This window comes from Taeniopygia guttata, chromosome 8 (assembly GCF_048771995.1).
Source record: "Taeniopygia guttata chromosome 8, bTaeGut7.mat, whole genome shotgun sequence".
NCBI classification, from domain to species: Eukaryota; Metazoa; Chordata; class Aves; order Passeriformes; family Estrildidae; genus Taeniopygia; species Taeniopygia guttata.
Genome location: NC_133033.1, coordinates 31,833,082 through 31,851,712, shown reverse-complemented (window position 1 = coordinate 31,851,712; position 18,631 = coordinate 31,833,082). Strand labels below are relative to the sequence as shown.

Here is an 18,631-nt window from a genome sequence, read left to right as displayed (position 1 = left end):
CTCTCTTGTAGGCCATATGGACTTCACAAAAAACATGATAAAAATGCCATCTGCTGAGGAAGTAGAGAGCCCCAAAGTGAAGCGAAATGAGAAAAATACAACTCCCAGGTACCCCAGCAGCAGCCTTGCCTGGTGGACTTTGATGAGCTGAAATTGTCTGGGAGGGGCAGCATCTCTGGCACACCTGTATGTCAGAGGTGAGGTGGCAGGGTGCTCTGGGAGGCTCAGAAAATGAGTTTTTCCCAAAAGGCAGCTGAAGGTGAGGGAAATGGAGTGGGCAATGAGGGGAATCAAACAATTCCTGAAGTCCACAAGAACCTATCAGCAGATCCAGCATCCCAGCTCTGGCTCCTGCCCTCAGCATCCCTGGCAGACCATGGCCTCCCAGCAACACTAGGAGTATTTGCTTCTTGTTTGCTCCTCAAAATGAACATTAATATCATAATTCAGCTAATTGCCACCCCAACTAGCAAACTCACTCAGAATAAGTTCATCTTAGAATTGACATTTATAGAGTTAAAGCCTCCTGCCTGCCCAGCCCTTGGGCAGCAACAGCTCTCTGCTTCACCTCTTCTTCTGCATTCAGGCTTAATTTAAATATTTATGAAATAAAGGGAAAGAACATGTATATATTTCATAACAAATTAAACACTCCAGAACAATTCTCATCTAGTTCAATGTCACTGCAGAAGCTGAGCATGACAGAAATCTGCTGCTATACCTTCTGAATTCAAATGTTTGCTGGGAAGTTGTTATATTTTTTTAGACATGTATTTTTAAGTGATCTCAGAAGGCAAAAAGGACAGCTAAACTCTGCCATTGCTGCTGAGAGGTCCCTGACCACAAGCCTGAGTTTTTAAATAGTGCTTTTCCATTGCACTCAGCTTACTCCCCTTAAGACACTGCTGCTTTCACCTTTGAGCCATCTAGTGACAACTAATCAAGAATTCAGACTTCTTCAAACTCCTGAGATCTTGCCACCTCTTCAGTAAATACAACCCATGTCAGCAAAGGATGGCATCCCTCTCTGCTCAGCTGCTCATAAATTCACAAGACTCCAGCTGGCAGGAAAAGGGCAAAAGAGAAGGATGGGTTTGTGCTGAACAAGGTGAAGGGATCAGCACCTCCTCAGCCTCAATTCTCAGATTCACTTTGGTTGCAGGGGTGGGGATGCAGTAAATGAGCTGATAATGTGGTTACATAGTCATAGAAAATCAGATTTCAGAACTTCTAAAATAAGGGAATTGGGAATTGCTAATGGAGCCAGCAGCATCTTAGGTCATCTCTGAGTTGTTTAGAAAAATGGAATTGATCTTGGATTTTTAGTTGTTTAAACAAAAGAAAGAAAAGGACAGAGTCTGTTTTTCCCAAAAGTGATTTTCCTTACATTTAGACTTGTTAAAAAAATTTACAAAACTGCTGTTACCAGCCGGCTTTAGGTTCAACACCACCTATTGTAAAGCTTTTACTTTAGTAGTGATGTGTAGTGATGTGCAGCAGCTCCACAAAGAGCAGCAAGGGTGATGACAGGGTGTCACACAGCAGCAATTCCATCTTTCACTGAGTACCAGCACACACAAGGCAACCACACACAAAAACCAGACAGCAGAGCAACCCCACTCTCCAGGTAACATTCATTTTGTAGGTCATGTGTTTTACCCACTTTCACAATGAACATTAATCATCATCAGCTAATTCACAAGACCCCCCAGGCTTTTTTCAACCAAGAACCACTTACTTGAAGGAATATCAAGCCAAGGACAGCAAAACAAAAATTTACCTGCAGTGCAACAGTTTTATATTCAAAGGATGTAACCACTAGAAAGACCCAAGAGCTGCATACAAAGGTTCTGTGGCTCTCCTCTGGAAAACTAAATTGCTAGAGAATCAATGCCCATTTTTCTTATTTCAATACTTTAAAAATGCACATTTCTCAACTGTTCAATATTTAGATTATTGATCCATTAAAAAAAGAAGTCCTTTACATTACTTGGATTTCTCAGCACTCACAGACTTGAGACTATAATGATGCTCCTTGTTCCACAGCAGATAAATGCCACGGACAAGAAGATGCCCATATTGAAATGCACAGCTGTCAGGTAGGCAGCCAGATGTTAATTAAATGGTCTGGTAAAAGTATTTTGTGATCAAGGCACATTTTGGACTTTTTAAAAATAAAACACATCTTCAATAGCAAACCTAAAGGTCAAAATAATTTCATACATTAATGCTCTGGCTACAGCCTGCACTCCTGCACATGTTGTGCTACAGATCTTTTACTGAAGCAGAAGCTCAGGCTGGAGTGCAATCTTTAATGTGCTCTTGTGCTTCTCTGACCATGATGCTCTGATTTGTTACACCGAGTAACTCATGTGCTCAGCTCATGATTGCCACATCTTCTTCATTTGTCTGTTTTCCTCCATATGAACTTCAAGCTTGGATCAAAAGGCTGGCTTGTTTTCACCAGTGAAACACTGTACATCAGCAGTAACAATAAAAGGTTTATAGTCTGAGGGGGTGTATTTAAATGACCTGTTTAACAAGACAAACTGAGTCAGAGCAAATTTGGTGCAAGATACCTCTGCTTGCCATCAATTAGATTATGCTGGGGGAACCAAAAGAACAGGAAAATAAATGGATATAAGGCAAGCCCACAAAATGCTTTTCATCAGAACAAAAGAGGAGAGACAAGACTTTGTAACATTTCATTTCAGTTTTATTTCCATTGGCTAAAAAAAAGAAAGATTTCAGAGTTCCTGGAGGAAGCCTCTATCACTCAAACATTTAAGGGGTTAGCTGAAATCCAACTGTATATATTTAAACAACTACCTACACAAATTGATCTTTGCTTTCACTCGTTTCTCCTCTGTATACCAAGTGTAAGCAAGATCACTCAGTTTTCAGGGCTCTGAGAATTGTATCTAGGCAACTTGTTTAGCAGGAAAATATAACTACATCCTTATGCCTTCAAGTGTCCAGAGTACAGTGGTTCAAATCAAAACTTGCTTTGAGTGTCTCTGGGTAAAAGGAAAGAGCACCCACTGTTATTTCCCAACGTGGTGTGTCATGAAAGAGGGGATAAGCCATCCTGATGAATATTTGCTGAATGGAAATAAACAAGAGGTAGAACAAGAGAACTTTAGATGGGTTAACCAAAAGTCTCTTTTTCGGCCAAGCTCAGTGTGATTTCTTGCTATAAAAAAGGAAGCTTGCATCCAAAAAGGTAAAGTCTTTGGCTGGACTAAAAATGGAAATAGGATCAGGAGACTCACATGAAACCTCAGTTTTCACTAGGAAAAAAACCTTTCTTCTGTTAGGGAGAAGAGGAAGGAGATAAAAAGGGAAAACATCCTGATTTAAAAATAAACTCAAATCACTGTACTCCCATATAGTACACTGAGGATGACATGGCACATTAGGGTACCTTGGTCCTTAGAGAAACCTGAGCAAGGGCCAGGTAAACAACAGCTGAGGAAAGGCTGCCATCAGAGCCCAAACCCTGAAAACTAAATGCTTGAAAACACATTTTCTTAAATTGCAAAAGCCATCTACCTAGCTCCAGAATTACCTGCAGACTTACTAAAAAGCCATTAATAAAAAAAGTGGAACTTCTCCAGTGGATCTTCTATATACCTGTGGACAGGATATGGAGCCTCCCTGCCAAGGCAATGATATCAAAGGCTGGTTGAAAGACAACATAGAATTTAATTATGAGGAAGCTCAAATGAAACTTAATCCTATATAGAATGCCATATCTGTTAGAAATCCAGTTTTGCTCAAGGGCTCTCAAAGTCATGAAACACTGTAGGTTGGAAGGGACCTCTGAAATCCAGCCAGTCCAGCTGGCCAGTCAAGGAAGGGACAACTGCAAAGTTGGATTCAATTTCCAAGTTAAAAAAATGTGTTCAAGAGTCCTACTCAGTCACGCTCCAAGCATTTCCAAAGACAATTCTATAAACTCTTCCCTCAGCTGTCTTGAAAGTGCTCTTATGTCAAAGGATTAGGGAGATATTTTTTTTTTTTAATACAAACTTGCTTAGCTATTTGCTATTGACATAAGAAAGGCAAGGCATTAGCCCACCTCTCAGCATTACAGCAATAATGTTTCGGCTGTGTTTTGCTGCACAGGTTTCTGGCTTCTCAGATCTTTCAGGTTTTGTCTATCTACACCCACACAATGGGGGTGGCATGAAGCACTGTCATACAACCTTAGCTCTCCTTTAATTCACTTTTTTTTTCTTACTAGTGGAAAAGAAAATGAACAGCTCAATTTTAACTGCTGCCAAGCCTGTAACATCAAACAACAGTACCTGCAGATCTTCATGTGACTGAGATGGCTTTATTCAGAAAGTTTGGAGTAGATATTTAATCTTCCCTACAGCAGCAAGGCAGGCTGGAGTCTGAACATCCATATGTGGGTCTTGCTCTGGAGAGCAGACTGAGGACATATGACAACTAAACATTCCATCTTTGGGAATAATTCAGCTCAACAACTGAAACTTCATGGAGTGACACCTCCCCCAAAAAAATCCCTTCCAGAGCAGGGAGGAAAAAAAAAGGGATCTTTATTTCATCACCAGAAATCAGGGTGGCATTTGGGCATTTAACAAAGAATAGTGAAGAAGCCTTCCAGCCAACAAAACACTATAAAGAGATTTATTTCACTTGAGAGAGTAATACTGGAATGGGATAGGATGAGCACAGGGTTTGGCCTATCACAAACCACTTCTGGGAGGGAAAAGAGTGTGATAGTTTCCGCTACATAAAAGAAACAGAAGCTTCAGGAAAAGAAAAGAGATGACAATGCATTAGGGACAAGAAAAAGTGGACTTGATTTCACAGGAACAAAGTCCTGCACTAAAAATTAGCACAAGAGTTTTCTGAAGAAGGAATTAGCTAATTTCAACAACAGTAAGTTGACATCAGTGCCCTCTGTACAAACCATTTCCCTTACTGTAAAGGCAAGAGATTAAAAATAGGTTTAATATAGCCTGAAGCAAAGAACCTTTGCAGACAAAACTGTCTGGAGCACCTTGCTGAAGAATGCAGTGTGCTGCTTCTCTCTTGCAGCATGACAAATCACATGAGGAGCAGACAGTGGAAATCAACCCATGTCACTCCAACACCTCCCCCCAGAACACTGCAGCACAGGTAAAGCTAACTGGTATTTTTTATTTTTCCTCTTGTACTTTCCCTTCCAAAAAAGCCACAATAAAGCAAGAAAAATTTATCCCAGCAGCCATTATCACAGATACATTAAAATGTTTGCTGGATATGGCTTTGTATTCACAATTCTTTCTTCCAGCAGAAACTGCAAGTGCTTTGTTTCTATAATTAAGACAAAATTATTCGTTTGATGCATTTGCTTTTTCCTCTTCTTTTTACCTGGAGTTTCCTTTGCAATGAAGGAACAGTTTTTCTCTGAATAACCATTTTCTGCAGCCCTGGGGAAATCTCAGCAATCTCTTCTAGAAGCAATGCTCTGGTCCACAGCAGCAAACTGTAACAATGCCCTTATTTTGTATTTCAGGTGTATGACCAAGATGATTTGGGATGCATTACTTCATTTATATTTTCTCTCAGAGTTCTGTCTAGACAAGTGGTACCAGACTCCTGGGCAGGTCCTGCACACCCCATCTGCATATGTGTCAAACATTCAATGGCCACCCAAAAAGGGGCTGAACTTGAGAAAAGCATTCAGTACATTTTTTTCCCCGCAGGTGAAAACCTCCCCTATGTGCTCTAAAGACTATACAAGATTAAGCAAGGTCTGTATGATTCATTTTGCTGGCAGCAAAATCTTAAAAAAAAATCCAAACAACTAAACCCTTTAAAGTGAGGAAGCCACAGAGCCCGTGATGTTAGCAAGGAGATGAAAGGAAGTTTCTAAAGCAGAAGAAGGCACATGGGTATTTGGAGATGACAACTTAATCTCATTTTCCTACACTGCAATACAGATGATGGGCAACAGCCTCCAAAGATTAGATTTAAGGAATCCAATGGAAATCCACCCCCCCAAAAAAAATCATATTTAGGGAATTCAACACAAATTCAGCCCAGGTTTCCATTTAAACAAACAAAGAACACAGCTTTAAGAAGAAGGAAAATGACCAACAGTGTTCTGTTTAGCAAAATTAATGCTAAAAGGAACACCATGAGAAAGATCCACTCCATGAAAACTGAAATAAAGAGCTGAGGTTAGACTGAATGTCTGTCAGTTTAATCTCTGGCATAACCAACAGCACAATAAGACCCTTCTACTTTTCCTTCTACAAAAGAAAGGCTCAGGGGTGTCCCAGCACAGGATTTCAAGCCAGCACTTGAAATATTTTGACAGAGCTCTGCAGGAAACACTATACCCTGCTTCAGCCAGTAATTCGCATCTCTTACTCACACCAACTGCACTATTTTTTAAAAAAATATATACCAACACTAGCATTCCTCTAAAGATCTATATCTCCCTCTGCTGAACAAAGAGAACAGCAGCCTTGATGGGAACTGCCAACTGGGTTTTTAACCTTTGCATTCCACAGATTCCCTATTTCTCAAAGTTACAGATGACATTTGCCAGGATATGGATAATGGTCTTTACACACTGGGGACATTTTGTTACTGACTTGTCTAAGCTTTTGATACAGCAGCCCATAAAGCCTTCACCCTAAATAACTTGTCTTACACTAAGGAGAGAAGGAGGACACATAAAACATTAGATATTAATCAGTTGGCAAAAGGGCTCTGAAGAGAGAGGGAAGCAAAACAGATTTTTCTAGAACTCTTTTGAAACTTTGACCTTTATGGTTTTAAAGAGCTATAGCGATTTCTCACAGGAGTAATGGATAGATGGTTTTTGTGAAATTCAAGGGTTGTTGTCTATTAGACTGTTGGATAAACAAAATATTCAGTACACACAAGCAAGATTTACTAATGCTACAAAACTAATGAAGACAACAGCAGTAATAACAACCTACAGCTTTGGAAAGAATTCATTCTTCACATCTGAAGAATAAATAGTTAAAGATAAATAGAAAAAAAAGTTAAGTGCTGTTCAGATGCAACATTCAGTTATGCTCCTAACACAGCTTTTCTCATTGACTATGCAACATGCATAACTCTATATGCACTAGTGCCTATAAGCAGATGTCCAAAGTAAATTTTGTGACGCCTAGAACATGGAAAGAACAGTCATTTTATGGAAAAAGGTGCTTCAATCCATGCTGCTTAAATGGACTAGACCTTGCAAGAGATGAAACTTCTGACATGAGCAACAGGAGCCTTACTTGTACAAGGAGTGCTGGGTACATCTATCAAAGCTAAAAATACCATGTCACTTGCTGAACACATCTCTCTCGATTCAAGATACAGACTGCACACAACAAATACTCTTCTTAATGCTAAAGCCATGTCAGTTCTGGTTCTTGGAAGAATCAAGATTGCACAAGCCACAGAGCTGTGATGCAGGGAAAGGGCAGCACAGTCAGATTCCCTGGAACCACACACTCCAAGAGGTCAAGATCATGTATGCAGGGGCTTGAGGCATTACAAAAGATGGATGTAAAAGGAACATCTTCCCTAGGATTTTAAGAGTGCATTTATGAAGTAACAGCTTTCAGGTTTCTGTAGTATTAGCAGACATCACACAAAGAGAACCAAACAGGCTTCAGAGCAGTCAAAGGGGCTCTAAGGAAAGGTAAGTGGAGGCTCCTGAGTCAAACCTGATTTTAGTCCAGAAATACATTTTGCTTCACTAGCCCGAGGAGATATTAGTCTTAACTAGCTTCTGGAGATGATGATCTGATTCATTAGTTAAACTGACCTCACAGCAGACTCCACTGGAAGAGGGAAAGGATATTAGAAGTATTACAATTGCTAAAACCCTTCACATAAGAAGGCTTAGACCAAAGGTATGGTGGATTGTGTATACAGGGAAACAAGCACAGGAAAGCATGTGATGATACACATGTATCCAAGGTGGAAAAGAAGCAACATACCCTAAGTAGGCAATGATATAAGTAACATGAAGAGCAACTAGATTTGCACATGCATCTACAGTCTCATTTTTTCTCATTTTCTTGAGATTTAAATGACTGATACCTTGCCCAAACATTCAAAACTCTACTCTTAAAGACTCGTGCAATGTTCAGATGCTCAGACACTATGAAAAGGTACCTTTGATATGAGAGCCCACAATGCACTCGCTGCTTACAGATTTTCCTGTGCTATGTGACAATCTTCATCAGTTAGTATGGAAGCACAGTACCCAAATAAAAGGCTGAAACAGTTAATCTATGCAGTCTGAACAGAAGAAAACACAAGAAGCCATTACAAAGGATATAATTCCAAAGAGCAATTCCTTTGAACAAGCTAGAAAAACTGCAGCTTTGGAAACTGCCAGGGTTGGAAAAGCATTAAACTCTTAAGGGATACAGCAACAGCTAGCAGCAAGAGCAATTTGGCATTCTGAGAAAAAGATAAATGTTGGAGTTGGCTATCTGTTCCTGAATTCCAAGGCTCATTTCAATTTAAATTTGAATTTCGTCACATTGACTAAATGACTTCTGTACCAGTTGTAAGACAAAGTGTTCAGGAAAAGAATATTTAAGCAAACAATTAGCACGCTCATTTCTGCCAGTGGCAGATTTATCCTTTTCTCTAGAGAATCAAATGGAGCTTTTCAAGTTCATTTTATTCATTCACTTGTTACTGAAGTGTGATGACCTCTGGGACAAAGTTAGGAAACTCCCCAGTAGGTCTCTATATTGTTAGTCACTATTCATTGCAATTGCTTTATCCAAGACAAGTCAGATACTGCTTTTTCTGTGTAAGTAAAAAAGTTCTATCAGCTCTTGAACTCTTAAGGCTTATGTGAAAATTGCACATGCGACACATCCTGCACACCGATGAGAGGTTTCAAATCCCTTTGTGATTTCCTAGGAAGCAGTGGCAGCAAGGCAGGAAGACACTATCTGGCAGATCTGGCAGCATCTGTGATATGCAGGAACAGAAAAATCAGCTTAACTACCAAGATCTTAAGTTTAAATAACATGGTACAGGTGCAGTTCTTCTCACTGTCAGTCCCCAGCAGAAGTGCAACATGATCTACCTACCAGAGGCAGAAAGATTGCCTTCACGAGGACAGCAGAGGGCTCATCTTCATCTACACACCAGGGTCCATGAAGAGGGATAACATGTAAGTCAAACCTTCAAAGATTTGTCTTCACCTAAAAAATCCCATTAAGCTCCGTGTTTCCACTACAATAAGTATTTTGGAACAGAAATATGATCACAGCCTTACTGGCCAAAAATACAGATTCCTCCAAACAACCCTTAACCGACTCAAGTGTTGTAAATGCTTTCCAATGCAAAACCAATGAAGGTTTTGCAGTGAATTCTGGAATGAGTTTGAATTAAAGGTGACAAATGTGCAGTTCCAAAATACAGACCTTGTCCCCAAAGTCCCCTGCCAACAGCCTCAAGATCATGGACTAGAGGAAGGTTTATTATTACCTATCCACAAAATAGAAAGACATACTGCAGGTAAAGTCCTATCCAAGTAATGGGCAAGCCCTGCACTGCTGCATGCCACTGCTTTCATCAAGGTTGAATTCTGAGCACTCACTGCTGTGAAGTTTTCCACAGGTTTGAAAGAAATGCCCAACCTTTGTCTGTGCCTTTAAACACAGCTCAATTCATACACTCAATGTAATCTCATAGCTCAAGCCCAAGGAAGCTGCCTAACTCCACCCTAAACATGTCATATATTCACACAAATACATCCTTTCTGAGTCACTGCAGGCTTTCAACAGAACACACTACTCACCCATGAGACTCTATTAAGGTAAGACCTTGCTCTCAGCTAGAAAACATTAATTCTCTCCCAAAAGGGCACACTACCTTCTTGGCCATTAATATCCCATCATTCTTCTGAGCTGAGTGACAAGCCAGGTAAGTCACCCAGATCTGAGACCGTGTGCAAGGCTATCTCTACAGGGAGATGTTTGGAAAAGAGAAATCACTGCTCCAGTTACTGCAGCAGAAAAATCAATGTTTCACTAGCCAGGACAGTCTCCAAAGTGGCCCCCTTGGACACCAGGTATATTAGAAAAATGGAATGATGATGCTAAAGTCACTTTTGACCCTGAACTGTAAGTGCATCAGGGTGCTGCAGAGACATTAGGGGGTGAGTAAATAGCTGCAAGTGAAAACAAAGCTGTGGACACAACAGGAGTCCTTCATAATGCTGCTACTGATCCACAGCATCAATTTAATTTTGTGGCCATTCAAAACCAGAATACAACACCATTGTGCAATGATAAAGATGGTATGTTAGAATCCTAGATGCTAAGAATTTTAAACTTAATTTTCTAAAAGGCACAGACCACAAGAGAACACTACATTTGACTTTAGATTGTAGAAGAAACTTTTAAAATTGACTAATAACACTAAAATTATGAGTGTGTAGTTAGTTAAAAGTCTGTAATATCACCAGGTAAAAAACTTGGAGTTTAAGATTTTAGAATATAGAAATAAATATGAAGCAAGATAGAAGTTTTAAGGAGAGGCAAGTTCTTTATCTTCTTCATAAGTTTCAGTGATGTTTTGTGATTAGACAGCAAAGTCCACATTATGAGCTTCAAAAGATCAGTTATTAAAAGAGAAAATAATCTAAATGTCCTTTCTTAATCAGATAGTTTAGTTTTAAAAGACCTTGTAACGAAAGTTAGTTAACCATTTTGTGCCTTACTAATAAAAAAAGCTATTGAACTCACAGTAGTGAGACTGTAACATAAATAAGAAATAATAAACACCTAAATCCAAACATAGAATACTGTCTCAAATCCCTTCAATCCCAACCACAAAAAATCCATAATGGTGCACAGGAAACATCTTTAAACAGCCTGGAAAACATGGTGAGGAAGGGCAAAATCACCTTCAAAGGAAAAGCAGAAAGTGGGGAAGGAAATAAGGAAGAGAGAGAGAGCTGGCAAGAGAGGAGAACCTCAGCATTAAGAGCAGACCTCATGTTCACTGAGGGTTTGCCCCCTGTTAGTAAATACTACCATTGGGACAGGCTGCCAAAAGCCTGTCTGGGGCTGGCACTGTGCTCAACAGATCAGGGAATAACCTAATCCAGAAAAAAAGCAATTCAGTTTTGGCCATGCAATTGGTAGAGTGAAGGAAAAGATGGAAAAGCAACATCTGGGATGTTTAGGAGGGAGTATGGCATCTCCAATACAGGCAGCCTCAAACTCTGTGGCTGTAAATAGTAAGATCAGCATCCATCACCACCATCCCACTTTTGCCCTGCTGTGGTCACTTCATCTAAACCCACACTATCAAGAGTTTGTGACAACATATCAAAGCTGTTTTAAAGGCTGATCAAAGCTAAAATTAATGCAGCAAAACCTTAAGTTCTGACTATGTTGCAGCTGTTCTGTTGCTATCCTGTCCATATGTATTTCTCTGCTGCTTGCACTTATGTTGTGAAGCTCCTGGAGAGGAGACAGTCTCTGTCCTGCATCTCTGCAGTTCTGAGAAGCCTCTCTCAGCCCTCAATCCAACCTGCTAGATTTGTGGGTCCTACAGGGGAAAAAAAATACAGCATTTGAGGAGATGGTGCATCTAATGTCAGAAACTTCAGGTCTCTGAATTCTTACAAAACCTCTGCATAATATATGGGAAATAGAAAGTCAGTGGTGGCTGCTGACACTATTACAGCAGGCTGGGAATAAAACATTCCTTCTATCAATAGCTACACTGAGCTCACTGGAGTTAGCAGACAGTCTGATCTCACCCAGACTGCACAACTTGGACATTCCAGCTGCGAAGTGCATGATGCATTTTCATCCTTTAGTTTTTTTAAAGCAGGGAAACAGCACTGCTACAGAATATATGGGTTAAGGACATCAGTGCTATTGCTGAGGCAGAACAATAATAACTTCAGCCATGATTTATATAGCTAATTTCAGAATAAAACTCTGTTTTTAAAAAAAGGAAAAGACCACAGAATGACCTGATTTTGTATTTGGCAGTGATTACAGTTTATATGGGACAATGTTTCAACTCAGTAAGCATGCAAATAGAGTATTTTATTAAAGTAACAGACAAAAGGGGTCTTTTCTTCTTTATATGCTCTCTCCACTGCAACAGATTTTATCAGGCTGAAGCCAGACATACCAGCTTTCCTCTCACCTGAAGTGCCTGATTTTAAGTGAATTACTTCTCAAACCAATATCCATTTCTCTCTTCTATAGGCTCTATTTCTAGTTTATGGCCCATTTGTTCTGTTTTAAGCTACCCAAGATAATTTTTTTTTCTTAATCTAAAAGCTTCAGAGTGAAGAGTCCAGAAAAGAAACTTATATATCATCCACATTAGATGCTAATCCTGGGATTTGCTTTTATAGTGGCATCTAAAGCTTGTTTTCCTACATCATCTGAGGTCAACTCAGTGCTCTCTACTAAAGAGTGTTCCTCATGGAGATATACAGTCTAACAACACTTTTAAAAATGGCTACATTTAAATCAGAACCTCACAGCAAATCCTGTGACAGAACCCCCATTTCACTCACTGTGCCACAGGGTTCACAGCCTGCCTGTGCTTCAAAATCCATCCCTACAGTCCTTCAGCTCCCTCCTTTGATTTGGCAATGCAGCATGTAAACTGGGTGCAGGTGGAAAAGCTTTTATAAACCCAGACCTCTGGTTTGAGAATACCTGCAAAGAATGAAGCTTCAGATGAGAAGCAAAGTCAGGCTGTGAGCCCTGTGCTGCCTCAGCTCACGTAGCTCATGCCATGTGTAGGCAGATCTCTAAGGGACTGTGGTACCTTCCTTACCATTTTTCTGTAAAAGAGAGTTTTAAAATTGGAGAAGGCAGAAAGGTTTCACCTGTGCACGATGCAGAATCGTAGGCTGTGTGGGCCAATAGCCAAAATATTCCAAACAAGTGAAAAGAAATGCAAGATGGGCACAGGGTGGAAAGGACCTTAAGATGGTCATTCTATTTCTGTGGTGAAGGCAAGGGAGGAACCAGCACAGAGATGCTGATCTAGCTGAAGCATCTGATCAGGAAAACCCACTTCAAGAAGGCATTCTGAACAGATGGATGCAAGTGGGCAAGATGCATTTGTCAAGGGCAGAGAAGAGCTTTTCTTAAGCAAGGTGTGAAAGAACAGGACATTATGAAAAGATGCTTCAGCTTTATGAATGGTTCAGAGAGGACCTTTAAATAAAATAGAAATGTCAACCCTGAAAGAATTTCTACTTCAGTCAAAACTGCTTAAGAAGTTATGCTGGCTTTCAGCTATTCTGCATACAGAAAAAAAGAGCTGAAATGTATATATAATTAATAGTACAGTAAATCAATTTACTTCTTCCTTTTATAGCTCAAATATTAAGTACCAACACTTTCTCCCTAACCATTTTATGAATTGCTTACCTCAACAAGTCATAAACTATAGATATATACATATATACACACAAAAATACAGACACATATATAGGATTAAGCTCCATCAAATCAGCAAATAAATTGAGAGCATATACAGAAACAGCACTTCTGTTTAAATACAAGACAGGACTGTGTGGGGCATGAAATGCTCAGCAGTCTTGGCTTTTCTATCCTTGAATAAATCACTGAATAAGTAATTGAAACAGTTTTCAAAATGTGAAAATCCTCTTAGTATGTGAGCAAGCCAAGGCAGGGCTAAGACAGCTTTCAAAAATTGGCCACTAAACTGGTCACTGAATTAGTGTTTAGTGCTGTGGACTGCTCATTTTTATTTCTGCTGGGGCAAACAGGAGTGGTCAAGTCAGTGTGCCCTGTTCCCTGCTTTTTTTGTTTTTTAGTACTACCCAAGGAAGTCAGCTTTGACTCTGCCTTTATTAATTTTATAGCCTGCGTGAGAACTCATGCTATTCAACAGTTATGTTCCCTTTTCCACAAACTAAATGAAATTATTAAACAAGACTAGATGAAGCTGATGGAAAAGAAAAACCTTTGTCTCCATCATAACACGTTAAACATGACTGTTTTACTATATGGAGCATGAAAGCAGACACCCATTTCTTTGCTCTGATTGTTTCTTAGGAGTTCAGAAATAATGTCTTTCAAGATTCCAGTATTTCTTTTAATACACCAATTTCCCCAAATGTATTTATGACTTAAAGATCAATTAGAATTCCATTGTGGGAATTAATTTTCATTGGTTCAGTTACCCCATGCAATTGTTTCAGCAATATAATAATATCAATCATAATATCAATCAAATATCCATTTAAATTTTTATTTAGAAATTCAATTACCAAACATCAAGCAGATGTAAACACTTCTTTCAGTACAAATACCCTTTTACCCCTCAGCATCCTCTAAATCATGGAAACATGCATGCAATCTTTTAAAACTTCCCTGAAACTTTTAGGGCTTCCTAATGCTTCTTTCTCAACATACTTGCTGAAGACAAACCCAGTTTGTTAGACCCACCTGCTCCTACCCCACATGCCCTCAAGCTCCAAAAGCCTTCCTTGATTTGTCTTTGCCTTATCCCCCCTCTGCCTTTCAGGTGGCACAGAATCCCAGTTCTCTATTTATCAAGAAGAATCCTCTTTCATAGTGCTTTTGCAGGTATATTGTAATCAGTGGCTGATCCATTTGGAGCTAGTGCTCATCTCTCCCTAAAGCCTTTCCCATAGTCCCTCTCATTCAAATGCTGCTAGTAGGTATTATTGTTCATCTATTTTTACATGTAATTCACTAAATTTCAGAAAGATACCTATCAAGCAAGTCAATATTTTACACTCCAACTTGAATCTATTTCTGGATTAAATATGCAAGTTTATTTTTTGCCTCCTGAGAGTTACAACCAAAGTAGAACCAGCCTGGAAATGAGAACACCTGAATGAAATGGCAAACCAGTGGTTGCAAGAATGATCAACATATCTCCCAGAGTCCAGAGAGAACAAATGTTGTCACAACAACTAGTTACAAGTCCATTAAAATTCCCCAAGGAGAAAGAAAATGCAGAGTTGGTTAAACATTTATAGGCATCTGTGAGTTTTAGTTACTGTATGCATAGCATAATACAGCTTCCTCCCAAAGCAACACCTGCTCTGCTCTCACATCTTTGTGTTATCACCAAGAACCATTTAATCTAAGTGAATAAAAGGCTCCTCATGCCTTCCCCACTGACTATTTCAAGAAAATAAAAATGTTAACAGCCATCTTTGCCCAGCCTAGGAAAACATGAGCCCACCCACAGGGATTGTAGTTGGAGCTACGGGAACATGCACAGCTACAGCTTTACAGCATGCTTCAGGTAAAACCAGTTAAAATTCCCAGTATGGCTTTGTAGTATTTCTAGAACAATATTATAAATCAGAAAGAGCAGCTCTCATCATGTTAACACACTGAGTTTCCCACAGCTGAGCTCTGCCTGGTTGCCTTAGTAATCCCAATAAATGCACTGGGGATTGCTTTATCTGCCTTATCTCTGATAAAGGCACCCAAATGGAAAAGCCAGGCTGGGGCATGACATGGACACATCACTCTGGCATTTGATAAGCTTTACTCAGCGATTTTAACTGCAAAGACACTTCAGTCTTGGGCACAGCAGCCAACCTTACATCTTGGAGGAGAATAAAGAATAAAGGAAGGAAAAAACAATATCCCCTTGCCCCAAATCCCTTTTACCTACCTGCACAGCCAAAAGCTAGGTGATACCTAGAAGATGGGCTGAATTTGACACAACACACATTAGCCTTGGCCTCAATGCTTGCAACTGAGTTGTCCAAGTTGGTAGACCACAGTTTCACTAGAGAAAGGGAAAGAGAGACATGAATAAACAAACAAAAAATCCCCAAACAAACCAATAAAAACAATAACTTCATCTGAAAGGCCTAAAGTCTAGTAATTTCATAATAAGATTCTGGAAAGCCTCAGTTGTTAAGATGTTAGTCTAAAGGGCCAGTTGTCCCTGGTGGTTGATAAGTTCGAGAATATTCTCAAGTCCACATTGTAAATATCAGAGCAGGTGATTAACCTACTCTGCTATAGTTTCAGTGCTTAATGTTACTGCACTACAGATTCATACAACCAAGGACAGAAAGGCTTACATCCTTTTTTGTTCTTTGTCCCTGAGCTGGGATGCAAGAACTCCATGCTCCACAGCAAAATTAATATGCACAGAATAAATATACCTAATTGTATGCACAGTGAGTGAGAACAACTTGTTTTATTCTTGAGAAACTGGCACAGACAGGAGAGAAATCAGTATGCTGGCTTCCTATGATGCAATAATCCCTCGGTACAAGAACTTTACTGTTCTAGGAGAGCACCACATGAACACTGATTAAACTACCTGCTAGAAAGGGCTCTTCCACTAAGCACTCCAGTGCTTCAGAGAATGACCAACAAAAAACACCAGGGCTTTCCAAAACACAAGCCTTCCCCACCTGCCAGAAACACTTCAAGCACCATTTAACCTGAAGATGAAGAGTGCCAGGTGCTCCTCACATAGTTAATCTTATTATTAAAAGCTAAACAATGCACTGCCTTTGGCCCAGATAAAGGAGCAGCAGATTGACATCAAGCCCCATTGATTCATACAGAAAAGACTTAAACATCTCCCCTCCCTCTTTTCTTGATGAGTGGATCAAGCTGTACTTGAGTATCACCACCTGAGGCTGGAAGCAGAGCAAGCTGGAACCAATGTTAAACATGCAGTTGCTACATGAAGGGTTAAAACCCCCTCAAGAGCTCCCCTTGAGCTGCATGGGCTTCTTCAGATGCGTGGCCAACAGGTTCTTACTGAAAGATCACTTTGGAGGTGAAGTGCGCAAAAACGGCAAAACAACAGGAACCTTCCAACCCACTGTGATCAACACATGAGATCAGCAGTCTTATGGTGTATCCCCCACCCTCTGAGGGGCCCTCTGTGTCACCTCTTGGTCAGCATTTCCCAGGGGCTTCGAGGGAGAAGCAAGGTTTTCAGCTGGATTATCCAAGGATGTTTTAGAAGACGAAGGAAAAGGAGGAATACTGGCAGGTTGGTTCCAGTGCTCTTTTTAATAGCATGGCAAGCAATGAAAGCAACAAGACTGGGCTGTTTCTGACCATACAAGGATGGAGCAAACAGCACTGCTCAGAGCACACCAAGGAATCATTGTAAATACAGCACTGTGTGGATATCTGGCAGCTGCCTGGAACCATCAGAAAGCAGCACACACAGACACCAGCAGAAATACAAACCCCAGTGGCATAGTCTATTTGCCCAGAAGCATTATGTAAAATTCAATGAAAACAGCACTCAGCCTTAGGTTGGTTTGCAGAAATAAATGCATCCTCATTGATCAGAGCTATAATACTTACCCTAAACACCTGGCTACATTTTTAAATGAAACAAAAGCTTTGCAAGCATGGCTTAAGAAGCTCTCTTCTCCCAGGCAAGAAGGGATGATAAAGCTTCTCCACCATGTTATACTCTTAGGGGCAGAGGGGGACAGGAACAGGGAAGAATTTTGCAGAATAAGAAAATATTTACATTTTGCTTAAATGAACGGACACCAAAAGATGAGTAGTCTAAGTTCTGGTGGCAGTAAAGGCCATCAAGTTTATGGATGAGATAAGAAGCAAATAAAACCTGTTTATGACAGAACAGTGTCAGCAGACAACACCATTCAACTTGAGGAGTGTGGCATGGGGTGCATGATCTTAAGTTCAGAGCAATACTCAGCCAAAATCTAGTATTAAAACAACACAGGCTTTCTTTGCAGCTTTCCACCCAGGTACTTAAAGCTGCATCTAAAGCAATCTTTCCTTGACCCCCCCACCCCCAACAAATGGACATCTGGTCCCAGCTCTGTATCAAAAGCTAATTGAGGGCTCTGTTTCAGCTTGGCTCCTTTTTTCATTCAAGCTTGCAGGTCATAAGCTGAGCCATTTAATCTGGTGAAGAGACAATCCATGTGCTCAAAGTCATCATAATATTCGTTACAACTGACAGGCACAGATTAGAGCCTGCAATTTCTGTGATCTAACTGCTGTGAGATACACCGGGCTCCAATTATATCTTAGTCAGCACCATAAAAAGGATAGATGGGACACATAACAACACATAATGAAACATGTCAAGTTTTACCTAGAACTGCCCATTACTTTTTAAAAAGAACTGACAGGTTAATAAAGCATAATTCATAAGGGTAGAGTTTATTTGCTGTAGCTTTCATTGGTTTTGCTGTGGTTGAGGCAGTAATTATCCAACACAGATGTCTTGGTAACATCTAGAATTGTGTTGATGAGATAAGCAACCATCTGAGGTTGGCTATTTCTGAAACACATGCTCTCAAAGCATATTTTCTCTCATTTTGCAGCTGCTGAGAGACATCTTTATGTCGCCAAATACCTACCCCTCACTAAAGTATTAAAAATATGCCTCCAGAACAGCCTTTTCAGTTTCAAATCTTTAGGTCTTTTCAAGATTTTTTTTTTAGTTGGAGCTTTACACCAAATGTGTAAGTTCATAAATTAATTTTCCATGTATCAGTTCTGTGTCTAAACACTGACTAAAAGAGGCAAAAGCCTGTACTACAATAGCTGAAGGTTGATGTTCACAGTTGGTACACAGAGTAAGGCTGTTT

The 18,631-nt window shown here is 40.0% G+C and overlaps 1 protein-coding gene across 2 annotated transcripts in view; it reads right to left on the bottom strand.

Moving 5' to 3' along the window:
- The window catches only part of COP1 (COP1 E3 ubiquitin ligase), a 123,854-nt gene that overhangs the window by 39,165 nt on the left and 66,058 nt on the right, over nucleotides 1–18,631 (bottom strand). For both annotated transcript variants that reach the window (XM_002191990.7, XM_012575418.5), the window contains exon 15: nucleotides 15,691–15,807. In XM_002191990.7, coding sequence (XP_002192026.7) covers nucleotides 15,691–15,807 — 117 coding nt within the window. The remainder of the gene's footprint in view (nucleotides 1–15,690; nucleotides 15,808–18,631) is intronic.